The following is a 27,926-nucleotide window of genomic DNA, read 5'->3' as shown; positions in this document are numbered from 1 at the left end:
CCCACCAAAGACACCAAGTACAATGGAGTGCATGTATGCCGTACATGCTAAAGTCTTTCTTCTCCCCTAGCATTTTAATATGTTTGGAGACCAGGGTTCACATTGGCTAAACAGCCATTGCTGAGGCTTCTGGTGCAGGAAGAATGACACAAACAAGGGGAATGAGATATGGTGGGAAGAGGCAAATTAGCAGGTAATAGGGGAGCAGCTGGAAACAGAGGTGGCAAAAGAGAATGGCAGAGCAGACAAGAGAATAGAGGCAAGGGAAAAGGAGAAACTTTAAAGTGGGAGGAAAATCATGGCTTGAGAAAGAGAAAGCCAGAGACAGGAAGGGGCAACGAAGTTAAGAGATGGAAGTGAGGAGGCACTACTTGAAATGCCCACTGTAATGTGACCTGTGTGGAAAATAATTTGGAAATTACAGCAGGGCAAGAATGGGGCAGGACATGTCCATTGCGTGCACCATTTACACAAATTGTCTAACGTTGCCTGTTAAATTTTAAAAAGCCAAACAAAACTTACCAAATGAAGGAGACTCTCTGCCATCTTCTAAACCCGAATCCCGTTCTCTGTCTCTCTTTCTGTGTTTGTGCCCTCGGTGTCGATGGCGTCGATGGCTTTTCCTTCCTCCCAGCGGCACATGAACTCCAATAAACAAAGTTCTGTGACCTAGAGAGCAGAAAACAGGTTGGGTAAGCAGATTTGAAAAAAACAACACAACATATATTTAACGCTGAATCACTGGCCCAATGCCCTATTCTTATGTGGAGGCAGCTCCTTAAAAAATAAGAAGAAGAAAGTGGAGGGAAAGAGATGGAGGGGGAAATCTCTGGTACCCACAGAGCCTGTGTGGTTACAGCAAAGCTTTCCAAACTTTTCATGCTGGTGACAAACTTTTTAGACATGCATCATTTCACGACACAGTAATTAAGTTTTACTAGCAAACTGGATATTAAACTAACCCCTTTCCAGCCCCGGGAGGAGCGTGGGGAGCACACCTACACACCGCAGCCAACACACTAATGTGTCACAACACACAATTTGGAAAGCTCTGGGTTAAAGTGTCGGTCTAAGACCAGGGTTCAAATCCCTACTCAGCCATGAAGCTTACTGGGTGACCTTGGGCCAATCACTGCCTCTCAACCTAACTCAATTCTCAGGATTGTTGTGAGGATTAAATGAGGAGAGGAACCTTGAGCTCATGGAGGGGGGATATAAATGCAATAAATAAATAAAACGAACAATAATAAAATGTGGATACTATGCTGTAAGCATAAACTGAAGGGTTGAAAATGTTTCAGCATAAATAAAATACCTAATGGACTAATGAAGCCGCTGAAATAAATGTGATAAAATGCTAACCCAACTTGCATAGCAGAGCACTATCTTTATTAGGCCCAAGCCTAATTCCAATTTGGTAATATTTTCTTACCAACTCTTTACTGGTTGTGGCATAAGATATGACTGCCTGGATGGACTAATGTCAAAATGAAGGCACAATTCCATTCTGACACCCATGAGAAGGTCAGGGTTTGAGTGTAAAGAGGAGTGACTGGATCACATTAGAGCTTCTTGGGCACAATTGTGCACAACTATTACGATAATTAGCACCATGGTTTAAAAGTGTTATTAAAAGGTAGCTTCCGTGTAACGATTAGGTAGCACAAAGACTTGTCCAACTGCAGTCTCCAGTTGTATTATCTTCTGGCTACTGGAACAGCCGCAACATAACAAATAAACATTTGCAGCTTCTCTAGAGTCGGATATGTCAATCCCGGCACCCCACCCCCTCAAAATATTCAGCTATATGAAGCTGAAACCCCATGTGACCTCTAATCTCATGCAGGCTCCAGCAAGGGCAAAACGCAGAGAATCATTTGTCATAAAATGTCAAATAAATTTGGGACCGACAATAATTCTCTGCAGAAGCAGATAGAAACAAGCTCCTAGCACGCCAGTAAAAAACAAACAAACATGCCAGTCTTGTTCTGCCATTCCTGCCTTCCCACCCGGTCTGCTTTACAGTGGCGAGCAAAATGGATTTGGATTATACTGCTGTGGTTTTTACATCACTTATATACATTTTACATCTTTTCAAATTATGTACCTGGGTCCTCATGAGGTTCTGAAGCAAACTGGAGGAATCAAGAAGCACACAACTTCTTTCTTCCATTTCAGCTACTTATTTTTACAGTTTGCAACGGAGAATGGACAAGCCCCATCCTCCTTTCCAGTTCCACTACACATAAGACTCGGAATTATAGAGTTGGAAGGGACCACAAGGGTCATCTAGTCCAACTCCCTGAAATTCAGGAACTTTTTTGCCCAATGTGGAGCTCAAACCCACAACCCTGAGGTGAAGAGTCTCATGCTCTGCAAACTCAGCCATTCCACTTGCTCATGGATCACTTCTTAAGGCCAGTTGCTAAATAGGCTGCAACGCTCGCAAAATAGGTTAAGAATGGTATGTTAAACAGTTAAAGCATCTCAAGCACAGAGGGTGCACAACAAAAACAAACTATCCCAAGCCAACCATACCATTAGGCAGAGTGAGGCAACTGCCTCAGGGATCTGATTTTCAGTTTCGCAAATGAGCAGCCAGTTGTTAAAAGTTATTTAATTTATGATTGCTGAATGTTTACTCCCAGAAAGAAGCAGTTCAGGGATTTTATCCCTCAGTCTTGGGTAGCATGCACCTTGGCTTGCAGGTGGGGCAAGGTCACAAGCTGCTCTTTCTCCTCAGGTGACAAAATGTATTGGGCGGACGCTGCCCAAAGTGCGTTTTTAAAATTAAGGCACAGAAATATTAATTTAAATATATTGAATTTACAAATATTTGTAAATTGAATAATTTACAGATATTGAAAATAATAATAATAATAATAATAATTTATACCCCGCCCACCCATTTGGCTGGGTTTTCCCAGCCACTCTGGGTGGCTTCCAGCAAAATATTAAAATACAGTTGTCCGTCAAACATTAAAATGAAGAAATGGGAGCTGTTTCATTACGTTTTCCAAGTACCACCAGAAGCAGAAAAGCAATTGTTTTTTATTAAATAAGTTAAATCAATCCCTTCTACTTTGTGCAAGAAGTGGGAAAATGATTTCAGAGCTGCTCACAGAAGCAGACTTAGGGGAGCGTGACTCCTTTGCCTGCACTGGGTGCCAAGCCAAAAAGGCGGCACAACAATGAAGAACAATGGAAGGCGAAAGGCGGAGGAGCACTGAATGTTGAGAGCCAAAGTCTACCACTGCTGCTCATCACATTATTTAGCATGAGGTGGTACAATTCTTGTCTGGAGCTTGCACATGGCTGAGAAAGAGGGAAGGATTGGAAATCTACTGCTATGGATTGAACAGCTTTCAATATTGTTGATACTGTGGTGCTATTTATTGTCTTAGTTCCTGACTTTCATGCTGTATTGAATATCATTTTTGGTATTCGTATTGAACATCAAGCCAGAGAACTGGTGCAGATGGAAGAGGATTGGTGTCATATGATCCACAAAGCAGACACGAGAAAGAAATCCAGTCACGGCATTTTGCACCCAAACGCAGTGACTGAATCCAGTCATACTTTGGATCTCAAACGGCTTAGTTGCCAAATATTTTGGCTCCCAAACAATTGAAAACCAGAAGTGGGTGGTTTTTTTGGGAAGCTGAACATCCGACTGGGCTTCCGCAGCTTCCGACTGGCTGCAGGAGCTTCCTGCAGCCAATCAGAAGCTGCGCTTTGGTTTCCGAATGTTTGGTGTCCGTTTGACTTCCAAGGTATGTCTGTACTCTTCAAGGGCAGCCAACAATCACCCTGTGAGCTACATGGGATTCAAACCTGCATCCTGCCAGTCCTTGCCCGGACCTCTAATCGCTACATCATACAAACCTTTGAGAGAGTTGACCACCTTTCGCTTTGATTCAGCCCTCCAGGTAAAGGGGAGAAAAGAAGCCCCATCAGGAAAACATGGATTGAAACTAATTAACCTTTGGTGCAAGCGTGGGTTTTTACAAGATCCCACTGGGTTACGCTATATGCTTGGCAGAATTCTAAGTAAAAAATAAAGGATTAGAAAACTCCTAAAGGATGTTTGCAGATATAGGGCGAAGCAGACCCTTCTTATAGAAGAGGGAAGAAAGGAAGGGGTGGAGGGAAAGCAGAACATCTGTGAAGAACGGATTCAAACTCTGGGTTCCTGAATGATAAATTACAGCACAGAAACCAATAATTTAGGATAAAACAGGGAAATTAGAGGATTCTAATGGGCCATCGACTACTCAAGAGAAGACAGAACAGGAGCAAAGGAATAAACAGGAAGAATGAGGGCTAATGCGCACTGAGGTGATAAATCTTGTCTGGGGATGTACCATTTCAGATTGCAAGTGGGGGGGTGTATCTTTCATTGATTGTGTTTACTGTAATTGGTTTTAGTACTTTTGTTGTGTTTGTAAATCGCTTTGCGCAATTTCAGTCACTAAAGCAACTAATAAATAAAAATAAAAATAATCAATGCTCCTAATAACAACTGATATATTAGTTAATTAATTAATCACTTGAAGAGAGGAAAAGCAACTACTGTTTTCTATTATTACAACCCAGAAGAAGAAGAAGAAGAAGAAGAAGAAGAAGAAGAAGAAGAAGAAGAGGAGGAGGAGGAGGAGGAGGAGGAGGAGTTTGGATTTGATATCCCGCCTTTCACTCCCTTTAAGGGGTCTCAAAGCGGCTAACAATCTCCTTTCCCTTCCTCCCCCACAACAAACACTCTGTGAGGTGAGTGGGGCTGAGAGACTCAAAGAAGTGTGACTGGCCCAGGGTCACCCAGCAGCTGCATGTGGAAGAGCGGGGAAGCGAACCCGGTTCCCCAGATTACGAGGCTACCGCTCTTAACCACTACACCACACTGGCTCTGAAGCTGTGGGATGAGTTTCCTGAGAAGGAAATTTCGCTATTATATAAAGTGTGACTATTTCAAATCAAATCAAATTTTATTAAACGGTCACAAACCAGATTAACTCGTACAGCTAGTCAGCGAGGCATAACACCGGAAAAAAACAAAGGACAAAGGACAATTTCAATACAGATTAGGCCATAACAGCAAATTAAAATTAGACAGCATAAATAAAATTAAGTATTTGCCTTCACCTGCATATTGACATTGGAAAGCTCTTGTTTCCTACGCCTAATAGCGGCTACACAGAATTTGGCAACGTTGATCATAATTTCAGGAACCTTATCTTCTACCAAGGCTCTCATACGTTGGAGTTCTGGTTCATTTTTAAGCTTTTGTAGAACTGGGGCAATAAAGGTCAGGCGTAAATCCTCGTAGTAACTACAGTGCAGCAATACATGCAGACTTGTTTCCACTTCCGATGAGCCACATGGGCAAACACGTGACTCATATGGTTTGCCCTCATATCTGCCTAGCAGCAGGGCAGAGGGCAGAAGGTTGAATCTGGCCAGGGTAAAGGAGTGTCTGTACTTAGGTATTTGTAAATTAGCCAGATAATTTGCGGGTGAAAACCCTCTCCCAAAGTCTCTAATTGTGGCATGTTTATCCATTTTGCCCATATGACATTGCAACTCTATGTCCCTAATGCGTTGAAGCACTTGACTTTTGGCTCTCTCATATCCTGCCGCTATCAAGATCTGCGGGGAGAATCCTAAGCTTCTTATCTTTTCAAACAGGGAAGCTTTCCAGGTAGAATGAAAGGTGTCTAAGAGTGTTAAAGGAGCCAAACCGGCCGGGGAAAAAATAAGTTTTAACCAATAGTGTATCTTTAGAATCCACAACCGTGCGTTAACGGGTGGTTGTCCAACTTCTAAGCGGACAGCTATATTAGATACACAGGGGGGGATCCCCAATAGACACCGATAGAATTTTGTTTGAAATGCCTCCATAGGCGCAAAATTTTTAAAACTGCAAACCTGGGATCCATAAGTGAGTTGTGGGAGTATTTTTGCAGCAAAAACCTGGGAGGCTGCCGGAACGTATTTCCCCCCTTTCCCGTGAAAAAATCTTGTAAGGGCTTTATTGGCCCTTCCTGCGTTGGCAATGGCGTTTATCATCTGTTGGTGCCACGAGACCCTTTCCTGAAAAGTTATTCCCAGGTATTTGAAAGTTGCTACCTGGTCAATAGGTTGACCACTTATTCTCCATTTGTGTTTCCTTCTTTTTTTTGAAAACACCATAATTTTAGATTTGCTGTAATTTATTGAAAGTTGTTCCTCTTGACAATAGTCAGCAAGTGATCTCAAAAGCTTCCTCAAGCCAACGCAGGAAAAGGAGAGTAGGACTGCGTCGTCCGCATACAGAAGCACCGGGATGGGCAAACCTGCCAGTTTGGGAGGGTGGGCATTTTCTTTCGCCATATTTACTGCTAGAGAGTTGATGTAGAAATTAAATAGCGTTGGCGCGAGGACACATCCTTGTTTAACCCCATAGTGCGTTTGAATTTCTTTAGTTAGATGGCCTGACCGATTGCATCTTACCCTCACCCTGGTGTTTTCGTATAGACCACGAATAAGGCGTAATAAGCGTTTATCTATGTTTGTAGCGCCAAGCTTTTCCCAGAGTCTATCCCTTGGTATCAGATTTAAAATCCGATTTAAAATCGACGAAAGCTGCATATAAAGACCCCCCTTTTCTAGAGCATTTATCTGCCAGGTGTTGAAGGATAAGGGCCTGGTCTATAGTTGAACGCTTTGCTCTAAAGCCAGCTTGAGCTTCTGATAGAATATGCTCTCTTTCCATCCACTCCACTAATTTATCACATAAATGAGCAGCGTACAGTTTACTAATAATACTTAATAGACTGATTGGTCTGTAGTTAGCTGGCTCAGTTCTGTTTCCTTTCTTGAATATTGGAATGAGGATGGCTAAACCCCAGTCCTCGGGGATAATAGCTGCTTGATTTATACTAGTGAACAAGGCGGCTAGCACAGGGGCCCACCATTCAACATTTGCCTTAAGAATTTCTGGTGGAATATTATCAGCACCCGGGGCTTTCCCTGATTTAAGAGATTGAATAAGGCCAGTAATTTCTTCTGTGGTCACAGGGGGCCATTCCTTGCCAAATTCACTTGAAGCAGGAAGCAGAGCTGGGACCAGTGGATTTGATGAATATAATGAGAGGAAGTAGGCCTCCCATGCTCCAGCTGGTATAGAGTATTCGATTTCAATTGGGGAGTAGTGTGACTATTTAATTATATAGCATATGATTATGAAATAAAGGATACTAATACTGATCAGTCTTCCTGTGGCTGTGCTTATGTAGCCTTGTCAGACTTTGCTAGCCAACGCAAGCACACAATTGAATGTGGAAGTCTCAGGCTTCACTGACTTGAATGCAGATTGGCTACAAATTTAAATGTTCAAAACTTAATTAAAAAAAACTCCACATGATATAAGGCCCAGGTGAGAGCAGGAACACCAGTCTACCTTATATTTTCAATCCCCCTCCGTCACATACATGCATACACATACGCACCAGGGCAATCTTGCTGCAACATTTTGTTGCAGGGTGTCACTTTTCTTTTATATCAAGAGTTGGTAATGTTTTGCTGTGGTGGTGGCAAGTTTCCGACGCCATGAAAAAAGCTCTTCAGACTGACCCAAAGCGAGCTAAAGCAGTGTGGCGAGAAAGTGGTGTTTCTCTCATATCTCTGCCAAGTGGCCTAACGTGGGTTGCCAGCACCCAGGGCCATGCGGAGGGAGGGGTAGGTGGGAAGGAAGGAAATGAATGGAGTACGCATGCACATTCAACTGCCTAAGCCCTAAGGCGTCCTCATCACCCAGGAGATCTCAGCCACAGAGATAAGAAAAGAGAAAGATTTTTAAACTGTTTGTTTGTTTGTTTGTTTGTTTGTTTGTTTGTTTGTTTAAGCCTTTTAGGGTCACGTTTCCTTCAACAGGATCACTCTCAGGAGAACTATAAATGGGTGAATAATTTTGTAAGTTGTTATATTAATGTATTATGAACGTACAGCTAGACAGGCTAGTCACAAAGTATATTAGCTGAAAAATTAGGGTGATAACATCTGCTCTGGGGCTAAGGAAGCTCTTCTCATTTTCATATATTTGTGGGTCAGTCTGTCAGAAGTGGAAATCTCTGCTCAGATGCAGGCCCCCACTGAAATAGCAAAGTTGAAAAAGATCAGATTCGTGCAAGTAACTTCCCCAGCTTCTGCGTATATTATCATTCAAACTCCCTCTATCCCTCGGGCTTTATTTGCCATTCATTCACACTTTTCCTTATGGCAGCAAAAAATATATTATTGAGTGTTGCAAGTCTCACATAGGTATGGCCTTCCATTGATGCTGTAACATTAATGACTGGCCATTAATGAACGAGATTGGGAATGCATATCTGCTATTTCTCCTCCTTTATCAAAAGGCAATGAAGAAGATGACACTATCGGCTGCAATTCATATGTGAATAATATGGCGAATACAATTTTCCCATCCCACAAGCAATTAGCTGGAAATTGTGTTCACAGGTCTCAATCCAGAGATGTCTGAATACAGCAGAAGGCTGCTCTTCTGCTCCCACGCTCATGCACTCCACTCTCCTCTGCTAAACAGACGATGAGCACTGTCAGCTCGGAATGAATAGCAATGGAGTCAAGGGCATTTGCAAATATGCCAGACTGAGACCAAACTAGTCGCTAATGGACCTTGTCTTTTTGAACAGCATTCTCCCCTAATTCCTTTGTTTCCTTTCCCCACGAAATCTCATCATCTGGGAGACTGCAGGTAACGAAAAGGGTGTTAAAACTGAACTGAATTGATCAGTGCCTCAACAGTACTAGATACGGTTTTATGTTTTTCCCCAAGTCGTAAGAAGTCTGGGGAGTTTTAGCTTTCTTTTGAATGAGGAGCAGAGGGTACACTTAATGATGTTCCTGCGATATCCTTTTACAGTGGTACCTCGGGTTACTTACGCATCAGGTTACAGACTCTGCTAACCCAGAAATATTACCTCGGGTTAAGAACTTTGCTGCAGGATGAGAACAGGAAACGTGCTCCAGCGGCACGGCGGCAGCAGGAGGCCCCCATTAGCTAAAGTGGTGCTTCAGGTTCAGGACAGTTTCATGTTAAGAACAGACTTCAGGAACGAATTAAATACTTAACCTGAGGTACCACTGTATTTACAGACAGAGGCATACATTGGGGGGGCATGGCCCCCCACAAAGACCCCCTCACTCCCTGCCCCCGAGAGCACAGAGGGTGAAGACCACCCTCTGCATGTCCTGCCCCCGCCTGGCACACCCAGCCACAGCTCTCCCTTCCCAGGGTCAGTCCTGACTCAGGGGTGGAGAGAGGCTGCAATGCCCAGTGCAGCTAGCCACAACTCTGCAGAACGGCTGCGGCGTGTCCGGCTGAGGCTCCTCCTTCGCTGGATCAAGTCTGACCTGGGGGTGGAGAGCGGCTGTGATGCCCCGATGGCAACTCCTCCATCCCAGGGTTAAGCCCAACTCAGGGGCAGGCTGCAGCTGTGGTGCCTGGCATGCCCAGCCAAAGCTCCTGACCCAAGGAAGGAGAGTGGCTGTGGCAGGCCCACCCAAGCTTCCTATTTCCCTCGCAGCCAGCCAGCAGCTCCGGCAGAGATAAGAGAGTGGGCAGCAACGTTGCTGTCCACTCTCCTGGATTGGGGTGTGCAAATACAACCCTGCGTCGGTGCCACAGCAGGTTCCCTCTGTGCCCTGTCCCCTTTGGGGGCACAACCCAGGCACTGTTTAGATCTGCTCCGCCACTGTTTACAGATACATGAGCCAGGCATGGAAAACCAGTCCAGCACCCAGAGACATGAGAGTATTATTGTCTAAAGAAGAATCAGTTCTGCCTTCTGCCTGTCCCATGGAAAGAAACCAGCACCCTCCTAGAACCTGTCGTTGTACACTTTTTCAAGCCAGTTGCAAAACTCCCTTGCTATTTTGGAGGTCTCTAAATGGTTTTCTCTCCTCTACATGCTGAGCACGTGGGGTGAATTTTAGCTCTTTCAAGACCATCTTTCATCCAGTTAGACAATATCAACTGATTATCATCACCAAATTCTAACAAGCAATGCCCCTTTCCTTGCTATATCATGTATGTTATAATATCTTCCTAGATCTTGGCCATTTCATTTGACATTTAATTATTGTCTTTATCAATGAGATTGTATCCAGGTGGCCAGATCCCTATATTGTGGTCTGTTTGCACAGAATAAACTGAGAATTATTATGAAGAATATGCCCAATAGGGCACAAATAGGTGTATAGGTGCTATTGGCCAATTCCCATCAGCCCTAGCCAGCATGGACGATGGTCAGGGATGATGGGGGTTGGAGTCTAGCAACATCTGGAGTGCCATAGGTTCCCCATTCCTGCAAAAGAAAATTTTGGGTTCAGCTGTAATTGGGAAAACATATTTCTTCCTCTATTAAAGAGACACATTGCTGCAAAGTCAGAGAGTTCTCCTTCAGGTCCACAGTTACCTGCTAGCATTACTTCTGAAGGCAAAGGCAAAAACAAAAAAAGCCCATGCCCCATTCCGCACCCACCCCAGCTTTAAGCACCTATGCAAACAATTGCTGAACATTTTGCTTGTTGATCTGAGCAACCATCTGTTCTGCCTGGATGATAGATCTGGATGTTGCTACCAGATCTATCTGCCAAAACGGTGACTACACAAGAAGACCAAATAAAAGCACAAAGGCCTCAATCTGCAATGAAAGATCTCGCCCAGTTTGGTGCACTGTTAATTTTTCCAGCGTAATGTCAATCAGTAGTCATGCTTTCTTCAATTAAATGTAACATCCTATAAACCCATTTCTTTAACAGCCAGTTGTCCGTCATGGATCCTATTCCATACACAGGGTAGGAAAGAATAAATCTGAATTTATTTTTCAAATGTTGACGGTTGCAGGTTTGAGAACACCTTGAAACAGGGGTACCTAAAGTTGTGGCTTTGCGGGTGCTGCTGGACTGGAGTCAAGCCCAATCAGCAAATGCACAATGGTCAAAGGGATAAAAAGAGTCCAGCAATAACTGGAGGAACAGAGCCGTCCCACCCCTGCCTCGCGTTGAGGTTTCATAAGTCAACAAATCCCACTCATTATAATTTGACAAGGAACTATTCAACTCACAAGATTAATCAAGACATCTCAGACAATGAAGAAAGCTCTAAACACATACAGTAGGTGCAGTAAAGGCTTCATGATTTTACAACTATTGAAGGAAGTCACGAGATGGTTCAGATTTGCAGATAATACTTTCACATTAATCATTATGCTTTGCATTGTAAATACTGCACAGGAGGGGCAAATCTGATACACAGGCAGCCGAGATTTGTGGTTCTCCTGGGCTAGAGCCAGAAGGGCCTAGGAAGCTAACAACTATGACATGTGCTAGTCTTTGGTCTTTTCAGACCTGAGATCCATTTTTTCTGCCAACGTCCATCACTGGGCTTGCTTACAATTTTTTTATCACAGGTTTTTCTCTTTTTCTCCTTCCTATCTTCCTGCCCTCTAGCTCTCTCTCTCTCTCTCTTCATGTCTCTTTGCTTTTAAAAAAGTAAATGTGAATATAAAAGGAGGTCACTGCTGGTGCAACTCACTATTTTCCTGCAACTGAAAACCAGCATCACGCAACAAGAATGGGGAACCTTCAGATGTTGTGGGGCTCCATCAGCCCCAGCCAAATATCAGAAATGATGGAAGCTGTAGTCTAATAGCATCTGAAGGGCCACTGGTTTCCTAGCCCTGGCATAGACGGACGGTGACATTATGGCCTGCTTCTCCCATTGCCTCCTCTCTAGCACAACAGGTAGGAAAGGCAAAATCTCAACAAAGCAAAGCGGCTTACACTGGAGGTGCCTGGTGCAACAGAACAACACTATTAACTACTTGAATTTTGAACGTCTGGCACACTAACCAGATCTTGCCACCCCAGAAATAATACCTTTAGGAATAAGAAGGTGTAGGTGAACTGGAAAGACTGAAATAAATATAAAATGCAGTTTTTTACAGGATAGTTTGTTTGTGTGTATGTGTGTGTGTGTGTTATACAATTACTTAACAGAAACAGTTTATCGGGGGGGGGTGTTTTCTCACATGCACACAGACTTTGTGAGCCATGTCTGTACTTCAGAAAAGCTGAAGGGCCTGCTGTTACAAAAACTGGGGGAAATGAACACCAGCTGAAAACGATAAGCTTCAAATTCAGTGTAAAACAAAAGCTCATGAAAACCAAAGGGTGATATCCAACGATGGTCATACTCAAGAGCTGTGGAATCATAGAATTGTAGCGTTTGAAGGGACTCTGAGGATCATCTGGTCCAAACCCCTGCAATGCAGGAGTAGGCAGCTGTCTCATACAGGGATTGCAACCTTAGCATTATCAGCACAATGCTCGATCCAACTGAGTCACTGGAGGCTGATTTGTTAGGGCAAGTGGGACAGTGCCCCACCAAGTCACCTGCCTGCCTTTTCGCTTTCAACCAGTCCAGGGAGTTGTGGCACTCCTTTTCAGCTTCCTTTCCCTCAGTCTCAGCATTGCACCTTCTACAACTCAGTAGAGAGGGTGGTGGGAACAACACCAGAATAAGTTAGCTCCACATGTCTTTGATTCTGGCTCCGCTTACTGTTTGAGCTTCCTGCTTTCTGCCCCATGAGTCTTGAAAGGTGCCTGTTACCCCTACTCAGAGTAGACCCATTCAAATCAATGTACTTAAACTACAAAGTCCACTGATTTCGACGGCTCTTCCCTGAGCATGAGTAGCAGTGGACGTCACGCAAAGTGAGCTTATTCCTGCCCTGATCTACCTGGAAAAAAACAAATTAATTAACGAGGCTTTCAAGTGTGTGGCCCACAGCCAGAATTAATTTATCTTCCTTCTTTTAAACTCATGATTCTTTGGAAGAAGCGCCACAAGTTTCAGAAAGCCTCATGTGCCACAGACAGCAATATCTCATTCTTCAGGAGAAAAATTGTCCATGGAGCTCTGAGTGCACAAAGTTGCCACAAGGGAATACTGGTGCAAGGAAGAGACAAATAATTTATGTTTTTCAGTTAGAACCTGGCAGAACATTGGTCTCCCCTGCTTAAAATAACAACAGCCACAAGTCAAATTCTAGATGTAACTATTGGAGAGAAAAAATTGGATTCTCTGTTGCACTAAAATCAGCACATTCTGGTAGAATGTTGTGCAGCCCCTGCTTTTTTCAACTAAGAATCTATACACTTGCATCTACTTTTATTCAATCATTTTTTTAAAAAAGTCTGCAAGTTTAATAACATAGTTAAAGCTCTCTAATTGTTGGCTCAAAGTGGAAAGTGGAAGTTAAGGCTGAAACCTTAACAGGCATGCCCCGTGATCAGTTGTCCAATGTCTTACAACTTACCCTCCTTGAACCCATACTTTTCCTTGGTCTTTCAGGCCCAAATCCAGATGAGGAAGATGCTCACTGAATTTCCCTGGTTTTTGAAAAGGAAATCTATTTAAATATTAGGTTCTATTAAACATGTGTGTATGTGGTTATGTGTATGGGTGTTGCAGTCTAAGTCAGAGTGGGGTTGCAGTGTGAGGACCAAAATGTAGGGTTCAGTGTAGGGTAGGTGGGTTCAGTTTGTGCTCAGGGTACATTTTTAAGTGGGATGTGTGAAAGCAGCTTGTGGGGTTCAGTGTGGGGCAGCTTCAGGCTCCAGTGGGATATGTGGAGGCATTTCAGTGTGAGGCAGAATGTTCAGGAGCTGGAAGTGGGAAATGTAGGTGTGGTTCTGAGGTGTTGTCTACCCTGACAATTTTTCAGGTTTCCAAGTGTGCCCACAGGCCCAAAAAGGTTAGTAGGCCCTCATCCTGCCACTAGTCAAAACCTCACCACGCCAGTAAAAGGTTGCCTTCCTCAGTAAGCCTGAATAAAGTACATTGGTACTTTAAAAACTGGAGCAAAAAGAATCTAATGTCCATTTTCAGCACTGTGCTGTACTTTAATCGACACATGGTATTATCTTGTGATGTTATCTGACAAGATATTATCTGGTGATAAATCCCTCCAAATCAAGCTTCACTCATATCCAACACACTTTTGTCAGCCTCCAACTTCCAAATAAAGGAAGAAGCTCAAAAGGCAAGAGGAGGTAGAATAAGGATTCTGCTATTCCATTGTGCCCACACTCAGCATTGTCACAAGAAGAGGATAAAGGCCACCAACAAGGAATGGCAGTGATTGCTTCCCATGAACAGTACAGCTTTAGTCAGATCAAGACTAAGACTTCTCACAGGTTGGAAAGCAGTGAGAACCCCACCCTCTGCAGCCTCCTCCAGTTGGGGAGTGGTGAACAAAGCCCTGGAGGAAGCAGACTCACTTCACATAGTGCACCTGAAGAGTAAGGAGACTGCCCTTCTCTCCCCTCTCCCCGCCTTCCAAGAAGCCCTGTGTGACATCAAATTATCATGATCACAGCTGGGGATGGATGAAAAATTCAACTAAGTACTTGTTGGAGGCTAATCTATCAAATTCACACTATCCGAAGCAATATGCAAACTAAAACACAGTCATCCTTCAAAATCCACACTTCTCTGAATTTTGCAATGCAGTTCTCCAACCAAATGTATATATTAGGAGAAAGTGTACCTCAAGATGAAGGTGTTTGTGAAAATCATTATACTAGGGAAAACTTATTGCAAAAATGTGTGCATTAGTCCAACCTGCATATATAAAAATGTGTTAGGAGAAATTCGCACTAATAAACAACGCTGATGAATTTTTTGTGAGGATTCCTTTAAAAAAAGAAAAGCACAAATTGCTACAAAATGTGGAGAACTGAATTTCAGATTGGAAAAATGAGAAACCAAGAGAACCAAAACTGACAGATCCTTCCATCCTTAATCATAGCCCTTCTACTACCATCCAACCTGCCCATTGAGTGCCACAGAGGGCAAAAGGGGGGGCATCACAGATCTTGTTACTTCCTACAAGGCTTCCAGAATGTAATAAAGGACAGCAATCAGTCTTCATTCATAGGTTTATTTGGAGACCCTGCTAATGGGGTTTCTGTTTCCACTTGGAACAGGAATAAATGCCTTCAAACAAACAAGGAAACAAACAAATGAATGGAACCCTGCTTGGTATTAACCCTGGTTAACACAAGTGTGGACTATACCATGGTTGAGACTGATCAGATAAAGGGAGGCGTCCTCACCAGGAAGGGGAGGAGGAGGAGGAGGAAGAGTAAAAAGGCTACAGGTGAAGAATATGGTGAAATAAGGTTGCCATATTTCAAGAAACAAAAATCCAGACACAAAAAGTTGTTGAACCCGGACAGTTTGACGATTTCCCAAAATTCTCCCCAGATGCTAATTCCATCATTGGAATCACGTTCAGGAAAATCTAGGCATATGGCAACCCTAGGTGAAGAGATCAGCAGAATCTTCACTGGGTCTACATTATGACATTTCCTAAACAATTTATTATTCTTTTCCTTTAAATGAAATAGAATGTTGCAAACTCATAGCCACAAAGTTCAGGCACCCATTGTTCCAGGTAATATAGACTGGAGTTCTTATTTTGTATACTTTTTACCACTCAATAAAAGGGTACGCATTTAAGCACCCATCCAGTGAGAACTATCAGTGCATAATTCATTAAGGATATACATACGTGCAAGAACAGAGCTTGAGGTTTTGATAACGGGAAAATTATTTTCACCAACAGACCCACCACACATGTGACCTCATAGACTTTTTGAACATGAATTAGGTTGATGCTTTTGAAAGACAAGAGCCTTTGAATCAGAAAGCGCAAGTTCTCACCTTCTAAGTCTTCCTTTTCGAAATGTGTTTTGAGAAGGGAGCGTGTTCCACCCGTGTCCACCACTGCCTCCTCATCATTCCTCTGCAAAATAAAATAAAATAAAATAATACATCAGCTTTTCACTGTGCTGTCAGACTTGAGCAATACAAGATAACAAGCATTTTAACAAGATACCTTTTTTCCATCAGCAAAAAAAATGCAAAGAATTTTTTAATTTGGCATTTACAGATACAAAATCTAGCTCAATTTCAGCAAATCTGAAATAAATGATAGATCCATTGATAGAAATAATAAACTGAGGTGTGTGTCGCCTTCAGAAGAGCATTCTATTGATTGGGGACCAGCCCTGGAAAGGCCTGCTCCCACGGGATCATCCTCTGCACTTCCTTCAGGACAGAGAATAGTCTCTGGTGAAGGTTGTAAGGTCCAAGCCGGTTTAAATGGGCAGAGGCGGTCGTCAAAGTATAACTGTCCTGAGCCATATAGGGCTCTAAAGATCAAAACCAGCTAGGAAACCAGACAGTAACCAATGCAGTCAGGCCAGAATTAGTATAATACATTCAGACATTCTGTTCCATAATATCCCCCAACCTAGTTGCTGAATTCTGCACTAGCGGAGGTTTCTGAATTATCTTCAAAGGCAGCCCCACGTATAATACATTGCAGTAATCTAACCTAGGCATTACCAGAGCATAAACAATGGCACACGTCTGGCACCAAGCATGGAATAAGATCACTAGGTGTCCCTGTGGTAGTGCATGGGGGCACACACTATGCACACAGGCCTCCATCCCAGATAATGACTGGAGCATTTCACTGTACTTAGCCTTATGCATGACTGAACAAATCCAGTACCAGGAGGGAGAAAAGATGGGTTCCATTGAGCCCTATGGGGAAATATTCCCATGCTGACAGAGGCATCTATAGAAGGAGATGCACTGCACACTTTATATAGGAAAATGTGCATGTGCAAAAGGCTTTCGTGAGTGTCAACCATATTTATTGTCTTTAAGAAATGTATGCTTACAAAACAGCCTTTGACTTGCGAGAAGAATATAGCCATGGAGGTAATTACTCTAGGATACTGCACACACTTTTGTCAGATACCCAAAACATTGGGGGGGGGATTAGGATGGATACTTACTGAAACGCTCTAAAGCAGCGATTCTCAAACTCTGAGTCCCCAGATGTTGTTAGACTACAACTCCCATCATCCCTGAGCTCTGGCCTTGCTAGCTAGGGGTGATGGGAGTTGTAGTTCAACAACATCTGGGGACCCACAGGTTGAGAAAGGCTGCTCTAAAGAATTAGGGAGCATGTAGGGTAAATTACTGTTCCACATTTTCTATAGTGAGATACCAGACTTTCCCTTCAGCGTACTGTATTTTTAAATACCAACATGTAAAAGCCCACACCTCTGTTTCATTGCAGATTTGACACTTTCAGGATTGTCAGAATGCAGAATCAAGTATCATCAAGTACTAGCCACGCATAGTATGATCTATACTCCTGCTAATGTTCACCTTAACATTTGTAAGAATGGTTGTACTGAAGCAAAAGAAAGACAAGCCTACTCTCTGAATATAAGGGCTAAGAATACAGACAGAAACACATCATTTCAAAGGTTGTTAGAAGTGTTCTCCGCTGCTGAAACAAAGAGAACTCTGATTATTGCCTTGCTCAGCTCCTCTCATAGAAGGGTCCTTACAATGACACAGTCATCCAAAATTGGTTTACTGCTCCCAATGTTTATCTACACATTTGATGCCACTGTCACCCTTCTTCCCTGAATTGTCTGCCTGAAGGTCTTGCTGCATTCAAAACAGGGCAACTGAGGAAAGCGCTCTGAGTTTCATCTGCATAAAATAAGCCCTTCCCTCTTCGATGAGCAGTCGAGGATTAGTTTATTTTTAGGGGGGAAAGGCAATTCAGTCCAGATTCTCCAAAGTATTATTTTAAAACTACCTCTATTATTATTATTATTATTATTATTATTATTATTATTATTATCTGACTGCATTAAGGTTAATGGATAGATGTTCCCCTTTTGGCCAGCCCTGTACCACACAGTACAGGATGTGCAACAAAGTAGAAAGCAATTAGTTTTCATTCCAGATTTATATCTTCCCCAGGGCAGCGTGTCATATGCATGAGGACAGCTCTGCCCTCCCTCCCTCTTGTTAGAAAAAAACTAAGAGAACGCTCAAATGCATGCCTGCGATGATGCTAAGATTTGCACCAATCAGCTTTAGCTTGGGCAGACAGATGTGCCAGTCAGTTCCAGACACACAAATATTTAATGCAGCAAGCGTGCAACTTTTGAAAAGGGGCACCATTCTTGGCATCAAATCTAAAGCAACAAACAATATGTTTAAAAATTGCATGGCACTAAATGTGCCTTAGAAAGGGAGAAAGCAGGATAAATACTGAAAATGAATAAGGGCTTACAACATTCTAATGCCCTGTTCAGCTATATATTGTTGACTTAAGCAGTGGCTTCACTCCAGTGTATACCTTTGGCACTGCCTGAACTGAGGCATATTAAATGTACAATCAATTGACCTGGATCAATTCTGCATCAAGCTAGTGGATCACTGCATTAAGCTGACACTGGTTTTATTCACTAAACAGTCAGTGAGTTATTTTTAAAACCATCCATGCATTGAGTGATGCAAAACATAAGTACTTTTTAAAAATATTGCTCTCCCCACACCCCACATTTCTGCAATTCTGAGAATTGTATAAGTCCATCTGCATTAGACTTTGAAAACAGTAATCATACCACTTTAAACAGTCGAGGTTTTTCCCCAAAGGATTCTGGGAGCTGTAGTTTGTTAGGAAAGCTGAGTGTTGTTAGGATGCCCCTATTCCTTACAATTCTCAGAGTTTCCAAAGAGAAGCGAGAGATGCACTTTTGATCAGTGGGCTGGCACTGCACCCCAATGATGGATGGCAAGTATACATGCCTGCTACCAGGGCCGGATTTAGGTTTGATGAGGCCCTAAGCTACTGAAAGTAATGGGGCCCTTTATATGTCCAGCTGTCCTTTGTCAACAACAAATTGTTGCAGTTTTTTGTGTTGAATATATGCTATATGGTAATTTATGGACCTAATAGGTATCTAAAGCTATTTGCACATAACAAAATATGTAATTTATCAAAGTAATTGTTGAACTGAAATACAATTAAGAAAAAGTATATTAATAGTGAAATGCAAAAGAGTGGGGCCCTGAGCTACCCATCTTCTAGTACACACGCCTACGTGCACACGTGTGCATATATTATTATTGATTTGCCAAATTACAATGGGGGAATGCGAATAAGAACCATAAACACAGGAAACATATAACCGTACTAGGATGATGGCTGTCACTGGAAACAGCAAAGGAAGTTTCAAGGGACATTGTGATAGAACAGGGGAGAGGGGAGAGGCTGCTTTGCCCCATCTGTTAAGGATCAAGTTTTCCATGGTTCAAAATATGAGCTCACTGAAACCTCACAGATCATGGTACTTCAGAAATCATTTCCCTCCTCTATCCCAAAATGATACTGCTACCTGATATAAGGCATATATGCTCACAGGTTATGTAAGGACCAAGATATGCACTGAGACCTGCGGGTATAGGGCAGTATATAAATTTAATAAATAATATAAATAACAAATAAATAATCCTCACCAAACTTAGCAAAAAGTGAGTGCAACAATGAGCTGAGCTACACATTACACTTGCCATGTGATCATCAGTCCAGCTAGGTCTATTCAAAACTTTGAAAGCTCACTGCCGACAGGCAAAGGAAGCTAAAGGGGTTTAGAATTATGCTCACAGGGGAGGAGAAGGCATTGGCCAGCCTTCTCCGTCTGTTGTTTATTTTTCATTTCTTTCTTTTTATCATGAATAATCTCCCATAGCCATAGCGAGGAGAAGACTACAGAGAAGATTACTTGGGGAACAGGGAAGCCTCCAGCAGCTTCTCCTTCGAAGTGACTCAGGTTTCCTTGTCTGTATGGAAGGAACCTTAAAAGTTCCAAAACTCAGCCGCTTTTCAAGTGCAACAGGTAGCCCAGGAACAGGGAATGTGTGGCCGTCAGATGTTGCTAGACTGCAACATCCATCTCTTCAGTCCATTGGCCATGCTGGCTGAAGCAGATGGGAGAAAGAGGCCAACAACATCTCGAGAAAAACAGGTTCCCCAGCCCAGATGCAGCCTGTCCCTCATTTCAGCATTAACCTGTTGATAACTATGAAGATAATTTCTTCTAAATATTAGCAAAAATTAATTGAGAAGATCCAGTCCTCTTTTTCAGGTTCTCATGTTAGCACTTTTTTCCCACAACTGAAGATCAACCCTGGCCATACTCAAGAGTCTGATACACTTTATGTGTGGTAACTTGGTGAGGCCATCATTTGACCATGTCATTTTTCACCCTCGCAATGAAATGAGTAATTTCTCAGACTGTAATATGCATTCAATATGCCACACAATCGGGATACATTTTCAGTCACATAATTCAACCTTGCACAGAGAACAGCGGTGGTGTGTTACAGCTAAGCCCCATTAAAACCAATGGCATTTCCATATAAATGCTTTGTGGAGATAAGGTTGAGTCATATATTTCCAATTTATACAGCTGCCATTTTACATACTCATTTTAAACTTACGTGTTAGCAAAGCTACTCTAGAATGCTGGATCACTGAAATACTGGTGGTATGCCATATTGGATTTACGTACCTGAAACACCATTCTAAGTACCAGTGAATCAAAGTTTGAAAATAAGGACCTTATGCATTATATCTTGCGCTGCCCCTTATATAATAATGCCCCTTATATATACTTTTATAGCTCTGTTTAGAGAAGGTAATGTCTTGATAATATAAATGTTTTAAGTTTTTTGTATCAATCCAGTATATTTTCTTTTAATTGTTGAATGATTCTGTGTACATTGTGGCAGCCTTTGGCTATGTGCAATAAAACTGACTGACTGACTGACTCTAGATGAGGCTGCTAATGAAGCGAGAGACCATCTTGGCTGTAAGTCCTGGAAGACCTGATCCCTGCCTTTCAGGCTATTTCCACTGGTGGGAGGGCAGGGCCCTGACTGACTCCAGCTATAAAAGCCAAGGCTGCTGAATAGACTTTTGGTTTGGGGTGTTGTTTGGGAGGTTTTGTTGCCGGAGAGAGCGGGGGTTTGTTGCTTTTATTTTTGTATCTTTATTGGAGGAAAGGGGCATTAGGGGAGGAGGAAAAGGGAAAGTTATATTGAATATGCAGAAGTCCGCTCTCATGACATTGGATACAACCCTTTATTGTGGGCCATACAAATTATCTGTCAATTAATATAACAAGCTCAGAGAATCCCAAGGTCTCTTATGGCTTCAACTAATTCAACTGATCAAAAACAAACAAATACCTGCCTTGGACGCAAATAAGAACATAAAGCAGCTTTAGGTAAAATAACTGACTTTTAAGATCATGTAATATCATAAACATTTTTTCGCCTTTGGTGGCATGCAGCCCCACATCCTGAATTTAAATTCCTTCCAAGTTGTAGAACTGCAAATGCCTACATTATTGTCTCATTACAATTATCTCCATCCTTTAATTATCATGTCTCAGGCTTCATTAAATCATCATGTGCTGTCTAAAGCCTTATCCATGCCTATGTACTCAACATGCACAGGGTTGCCTACCAAACTATTTCACAGTTCCAAAGTTTAGCATTGCAGGGAATGGATGTATGAAGCTGCCATTTTCCGTTTCGCTCAGTTTCTCATTTTTCTAGTCTTAAATTTAGTTCCCCACCCCCATTTCTGCATGCATTTGCAATTAAAATAAAAAGTCAAGCTAAAAACATGCATGCGTTTTCATGTATCTCCTAATGTGCACATTTCCATAATCCATTTTGCCTAGCATATGCATTTTTACAAGCAACTTTATCCCAACAAAACATGATTTTGTACATTACTTTCACTGTTATACACATTTTGGCTTTCAATTTTTACTAAACAAAAAACCCTCCCACACTTTCAGTACACATTCATTGGCTGGAGATCTGCGCTGAAAAATTCAGAGAAGTGTGAATTCTAAGGACTTGTTGCTTTGGTTTGCCTATTATTTCAGCAAATGCAATTTGGTAGCTCCATATTAAAAGGTGAACCAAATGAAATTTCTCCCTCGGCCCTGTGGTTAGGTAACAATCACAGCTTACAGGCTACACTGAAGCTCAAGTCCATATGTACCTGGTACACTTACAGAGTATGTAGACAAGAAAACTTGGGTGACGTCTGTGCAGTCATGACGGGGTTTAAACCACCGTACATATGGGTCATAAAATAACTGCAGTAATGACCTATGTAGTTAATCTAAAACCTGAGAAATGCTCTCTAAATTATTCTCTCATTGAACTCTGAGATTCACAGAGAGAATGCCAAAAAGCTTGAAAGGCAGTTGAGTCCATCCTTTTAGTGAACCAAAAAGGCAGTTAAGTCCAAGCCCTTACCCCCATCCTCTCTCGTTTATCAGCCTACAGATCAACCATCCCAGGGTTGGTTCCAGGCATGGAGAGGCCCTCAGGAAAGTGCCCTCTAGTGCTTCCCTTCTTATGTCAATGCACCATAGGTGTGGGCTTACCTGGCAGTGGATGTAGGAAACTACAAGCAATTCTTAAATAGCCATGACACGTATTCATTATTCATTATCACTCTAGGACACTGTGGGAAATGAAAAAAGCAGCTCCCACTGGGGGGTCATAATTTACATTTCTCATAATGCCCTGAAGCAAAGGCTGGCTACTTACTAGCCGCCGCCGCCCCTTCTCTCTCTCTCTCTCTCTCTCTCTCTCACACACACACACACACACACACACAGACACACAATTACCTCTTACAAGCAATGCCAGTACTTGGCCCCTTTCCATCAACCCACCAATACACTGGGGTTTCATCCTTTCTTCTAGCATCATTAGCAGAGTTGCAGCAAGGTACCGAACAGACTCGGGGCACAGGGCCTTGACACAAATTTGGATACAAGTCTATTTTTAGGCATCAGGCAAAGACTTTTCTCTTTACATGAGCTTTTGCCCTTTGTTTGAAGGCTGGCATTTTGGCCTCTTCCAGCAGGGTAGGGTCTTCAAGTCTTGCCCTATTATCTGTATAGTTGTGTTTTTAGATTTTTATTCAATGTTCTTAATTGATTTGGTGGTGAGCAGCTTGAGGTCACTCTGAGAAAACAACTAATGCATATGCATCATCATCATCATCATCATCATCATCATCATCAATGTACTGAGTAGCTATGGGCAGGCCAAGATGGCAGGCTGCTGGAGTCTCAATGGCAGTGGACTTTGCAGCATGGCCAGCTACCCATTTTTAACTTGTTTCTTAAAAGGGGAAATGGGCAAGGGATCTAGGGCCTGGCTCAAAGGATCAAGAGAATAACACCCCTGGGTCATCAAAATTCTGCACTCAAACATACATCCAGTCCATGCTCACCCCAAACATATCCCTTCCTAGCTTTCATATTAATCTTTCCCTTCTACGGGATTCCTCCTACATTGATTTATTAGCATGTTTCTGCCCAAAATTAAGTATAAATGGGAGTTTTAACAATCCTACAGGATTTCAGATTGTGAGTGTACCAACATGTTCGGGAAGGTTGGAACATTTCCAACCAAATATATCTGAATTGACAGGCAGACTTCTCTGTAAAAAAAGGCAACTGTAAGTTGGCCAAGAACCACAGGTTTACACTGATACCTACAGGGATCTATGTAGGTTTCCACATTTTATTTCAAACTCCAACTAGATGGTTGCTGTTGTGTCTCCCCACACACCCATAATACATATATATATCTATGTGTTTGCATGCACAGAGACAAAATGAAACTAACATCATTGCCTAAAGATAAACCCATTATCTCTTCCATTTGTTTTTCAAATTATGCTGTAGAAAAGCTTACCTAATCTTAGACAACTCTATTAGCTATATGTCCATTACAATGGGTAATTAACGTGTGTGCTGCAGAATCCTATACATCCTTACTCAGAAGTAAGGCCCACTGTGTTTAATAGGGCTTCCTTCCACAATAGGTTTAGGATTGCAGCCTTAGAACATGAACACACACACACAAACTAAAGGGGGAAATTGTATTGGATAACAGTTCTTCTGGCATTTCCATGCACAAGTGCATATACTGGAGAGAAAAAACCCTCAGCGCCGGTAAAAAAAAAAAGCTAAGGTTTAAAAATAAACTGGTATGAGTCATGCACTCCAGGCTATCTTAATTCCAAATTAAAATGCTCTGACTGCATAAGGAGAATGCAACTTGGTGCAGCTTATGTTTGCTCAAAAACAGTGATTTGCTGCTGTACCACAGTCTTCAGAATTGAAGAATTTTCTAGCACTGCTTACTTTATACAATTATACATTTGTAGAAATTATTCATTTAATATCATAACATTCTTGGGAAGAGTATATTATTCCCTTTACTAATGAGTAACTGATGAGAGCTAGAAAGTTGTCCAAAGCTCTTATGGGTGATTTGAACCCCATTCCTCCAGATATAAACCAAGCAATGACCGCTCCCCACTTAAAATGGGGGGCGCCTTTTGCGTGGACGCGTGCAGCCCTGGATCTGGAGTGGCCCCATCAGCATAGGCTTTGCCTTCCCTCAGGTGGGATACCTGGAGGTCCCCGCCTACCCCAGCGAGTTGTCCAATCCCACCTGGGGGAAGTGTTGCCAGGGAAACCAGGCCAGGTAAGGGGAGGGATTACCTGCCCACACAATAGAGGGTGGATCTTAATTGTTAATCCTCACTTGGCTCCAGAGCTTCTCCCACCCTACCCACCCTCAGTTAATGTCTTCTTTTGCAGGTTAACTTTTCTTCATAGGTTTTGCAGGTTAACCTGTCTCCACAGGTATGCGGGCGCTGCTACGATAAGGTCGCTGTTAAAGGGCCAGAAAGGAATTTCCCTGCATTGGCAGGTTTCGCCTTTCCCGTAGCAAAACGTCACAACTTTGGCGGTATCAGGCCTTGGGCGGAATCCTTTAGTCCATCTTCCTCTTTGCGGCGGCGATACCAGGGTTCCCCGTTAAAGGGGTTTTTGAAGGGAGGCTTTGGCCGTACGCCGAAAGGTCGTCATTGCTCTCCCCTGCGGCGGCGTAACGGGGGCGGCTATCTCTGCTTGAACATATGTTCTCCAGAGCCGGCCCATCCCCCACACACACACTGGATAACCCTGATGCTCCCTAGGTCCCCGGCTGGGGACTAGGGAGGGAGAACGCCCAATGCCTGAGCCAAGGTCTACCCACATTTGAAATTTAATAAAGTTGTGGCCAATTTAATCCCATAGCACGTTGTCTAGAGTCGTTATTCCACATGACGGGGGGACCACTCGGGATCTGGGGACTCCGCCTGTCCACGCAATAAGTCTGGTTTATATTTACATGCACACCAGGAACTTCACTGAGAAGTATGTTGATATAGATTTCACCGTTTGCATGTACCCTTTTAGAACATTTGTTAAGTTGTAGACCACCAATACGATTATGAATCTGTCTTCATAAATTTGTGAGACTATCCACATCATCTCTGCTACATGGTCTTTTTGATGGCGCATGCTGGGAATCAAATCTGGGACACACACACACACGAAAAGTATTAGCACTGCCACCAAGCTAATCTCATTTACCACCCCCTACTTTCCTTCTGGCTAGGTCAGTTTAATCTTGGAATGCTACAAAATATTACAGGCAGATAAAATAAACTCTGAAAAGCTACGCTGCTAGGAACACAAGAAATTCTCACAACAGCACCATGCTTTCGCAGGTCAATGGAGCAGAAGACAAATTTCCTTTAGAAAGTCCTTTCCATGTAGAAATGTCTACAAAGCCTACATGCATCAAGTACATGTAGCATTTTTGTCTGTTCTGTTATGGGTAAATGTGGCAAGAGTATAGGTAAGTACCCAGAGTACTGGATTCCACAGCAGAACATATACCTGTGCCATTGAGAACTATGCATGGAATTTATGCAACAGGCCACAAATCAGCATGCAGTTTCCAAGTAATAGGTTTAGTGACCTAAAGAATCTGGGATCCCAAAATGTTTTGTGAGCGTGACTGGCCATACATCTTCCTCCTTTGCGTTTTCAATTTTGGAACATGCAAGCAACATGGCTCCCTGCAGGTCAGAGCAACATGTTTAAGACGGCCCCGAAGTAACCCACTGAAATCATTGGGCATGGCTAACTTCAGTCTATTTGTTCCAAGGGGTCTACTCTTGAGTTTCCATTCATTCATTCAATTGTTTTATTTGTGTGCCGCTTTTCCACACACATGAAATCGTGCTCAAGGCAGCTTACGACAAAGAAGCAGGGATGTATTTCAAACAAACGCTGCAAAAACCATTTCATAATAACATGGCAAAACAATAACATAGCAATGATTTCGTAGCACAGCAAAACAACAGCAATTTTGTAACAGCATAGCAAAGCAACAGCAAATATAATAGCATACAGTTACAGATAGGTAGCCGTGTTGGTCTGCCATAGTCAAAACAAAACAAATTCCTTCCAGTAGTACACGTGTATCTGAAGAAGTGTGCATGCACACAAAAGCTCATACCAAGAACTGACTTAGTTGGTCTTTAAGGTGCTACTGGAAGGAATTTGTTTTGTTTTGATAATAGCATACAGTACAGGAAAAAACCACATTCCAATTCGTAAACAACATGCAGCATCCAATAGCAAAAATAATAAGGAAGGTTCATAGCTACACCTTGGTCCTAGAAACATCCCTCCCATGATATTGCTCACGGTCATCTTCTTGTCTTAAGTTTGTCTTAACTGGATCCTACCCTCAATTTTTGATATACTGTAGAAAAGAAATAAGGTCATAAACTACAGTTTTCTCTTTCTATACGTATAGGCAAAAAGTGCACTGTCATTCATATTAGTTTATTATTATTATTATTATTATTATTATTATTATTATTATTATTATTACATTTCTACCCTGCCCTTCCTCGCTCAAAGGAACCCAGAGCAGCATGTCAAGCTTCATTAAGTGATACAACTTCCAATGTTCCTTTATTGAATCTTCATTATGTCTGAATTGTTCTTGTTCCTTAATCCTGCCACGGTGAATGACAATAGCCTTTTATTGTATCTGCATTCAAGACTTTGAACTGGAGGCATGCCAGATACATCTTCAGTGACTGGGTAACTCTGATTTACAAGATGTGGGACCCAACGCTGACGACGGACTGGAGACATGGGGAGACCACATTTGAAGAGAGTGTCTCAGCTGGAGCTTCGGAAGAAAACTGCTGCCCGGGGATTCTGCACAGAGCTGACACTGCAGACAGAGGAGAAATGCCAAACACTAACGAAGACTGAAGTAGCCTCAGCAAATAGCTACCAGTAAGTGATGCAACTGTGAAGATGAGGACCAAGAAAGGCATGGATCCAAGCAACAGACTGAGAGCCTTTACACTACCTAAGGTCTGTTCCAAACTTTGTAGTCTGTGCCTGAGAGTTCCATGCCTTGCGCATGATACGTGACCCTTTGGCTCTGGTTGGTTATGTTGTTTTATTGCTGTTTATGTTCACAATATAGACAGGCATAAAATTTCTTTTGACGCAGTGCCTGAACTCAGATGCACATTGTGTATGCATCATTTATTGGACTGATCTAGCAAGTAATTCAGGAGGCTGTTTCTATGGAACTGTGTAGTTCAATCAGGGCAAGAAAGTGTGGGGCAAGGCCCAATTTTCACTGTATTTATTTACCAGTTTACATAAAATTAGCACAACAGTAAGCATCAATGAAGTCTCTATATATTTGAGCCCTGGCATCAGAAGCAGCTCACCGAATGGGAGTGGAAGCACTCTGCTAGCTTTCCAGCTGGTGCTTTTTGAGAGGGGTGAAGAGGTCAGCACAAAGTCTCAATGTACCAGCAAAAACAAACTGTCCTTCCTGCCAGTGCAGTTGCACCTTGCTGGCCTCCCCACCACCTCACCCTTCCCAGTAAGGCAGGAAGCTGGCGTAATGGCTCCACCCCACTCAGCAAGCCACTTCTGTCTGGCATTGCAAATTAATTCCGGGCTGAGCTTTAGAATGGAACCCTAGGCAT

The 27,926-nt window shown here is 42.6% G+C and overlaps 1 protein-coding gene across 8 annotated transcripts in view; it reads right to left on the bottom strand.

Annotated features, from left to right (window-relative positions):
- The window catches only part of SLC4A10 (solute carrier family 4 member 10), a 164,958-nt gene that overhangs the window by 86,029 nt on the left and 51,003 nt on the right, over positions 1–27,926 (bottom strand). For all 8 annotated transcript variants that reach the window (XM_081870942.1, XM_081870946.1, XM_081870943.1 and 5 more), the window contains 2 exons: positions 15,791–15,872; positions 523–669 (listed from right to left, as the gene is read on the bottom strand). In XM_081870942.1, the coding sequence (XP_081727068.1) occupies positions 523–669; positions 15,791–15,872 (229 nt within the window). The remainder of the gene's footprint in view (positions 1–522; positions 670–15,790; positions 15,873–27,926) is intronic.

This window comes from Podarcis erhardii (assembly GCF_964252035.2).
Source record: "Podarcis erhardii genome assembly, chromosome: 1".
NCBI lineage: Eukaryota > Metazoa > Chordata > Lepidosauria > Squamata > Lacertidae > Podarcis > Podarcis erhardii.
This window is presented reverse-complemented; position numbering and strand designations above follow the sequence as displayed.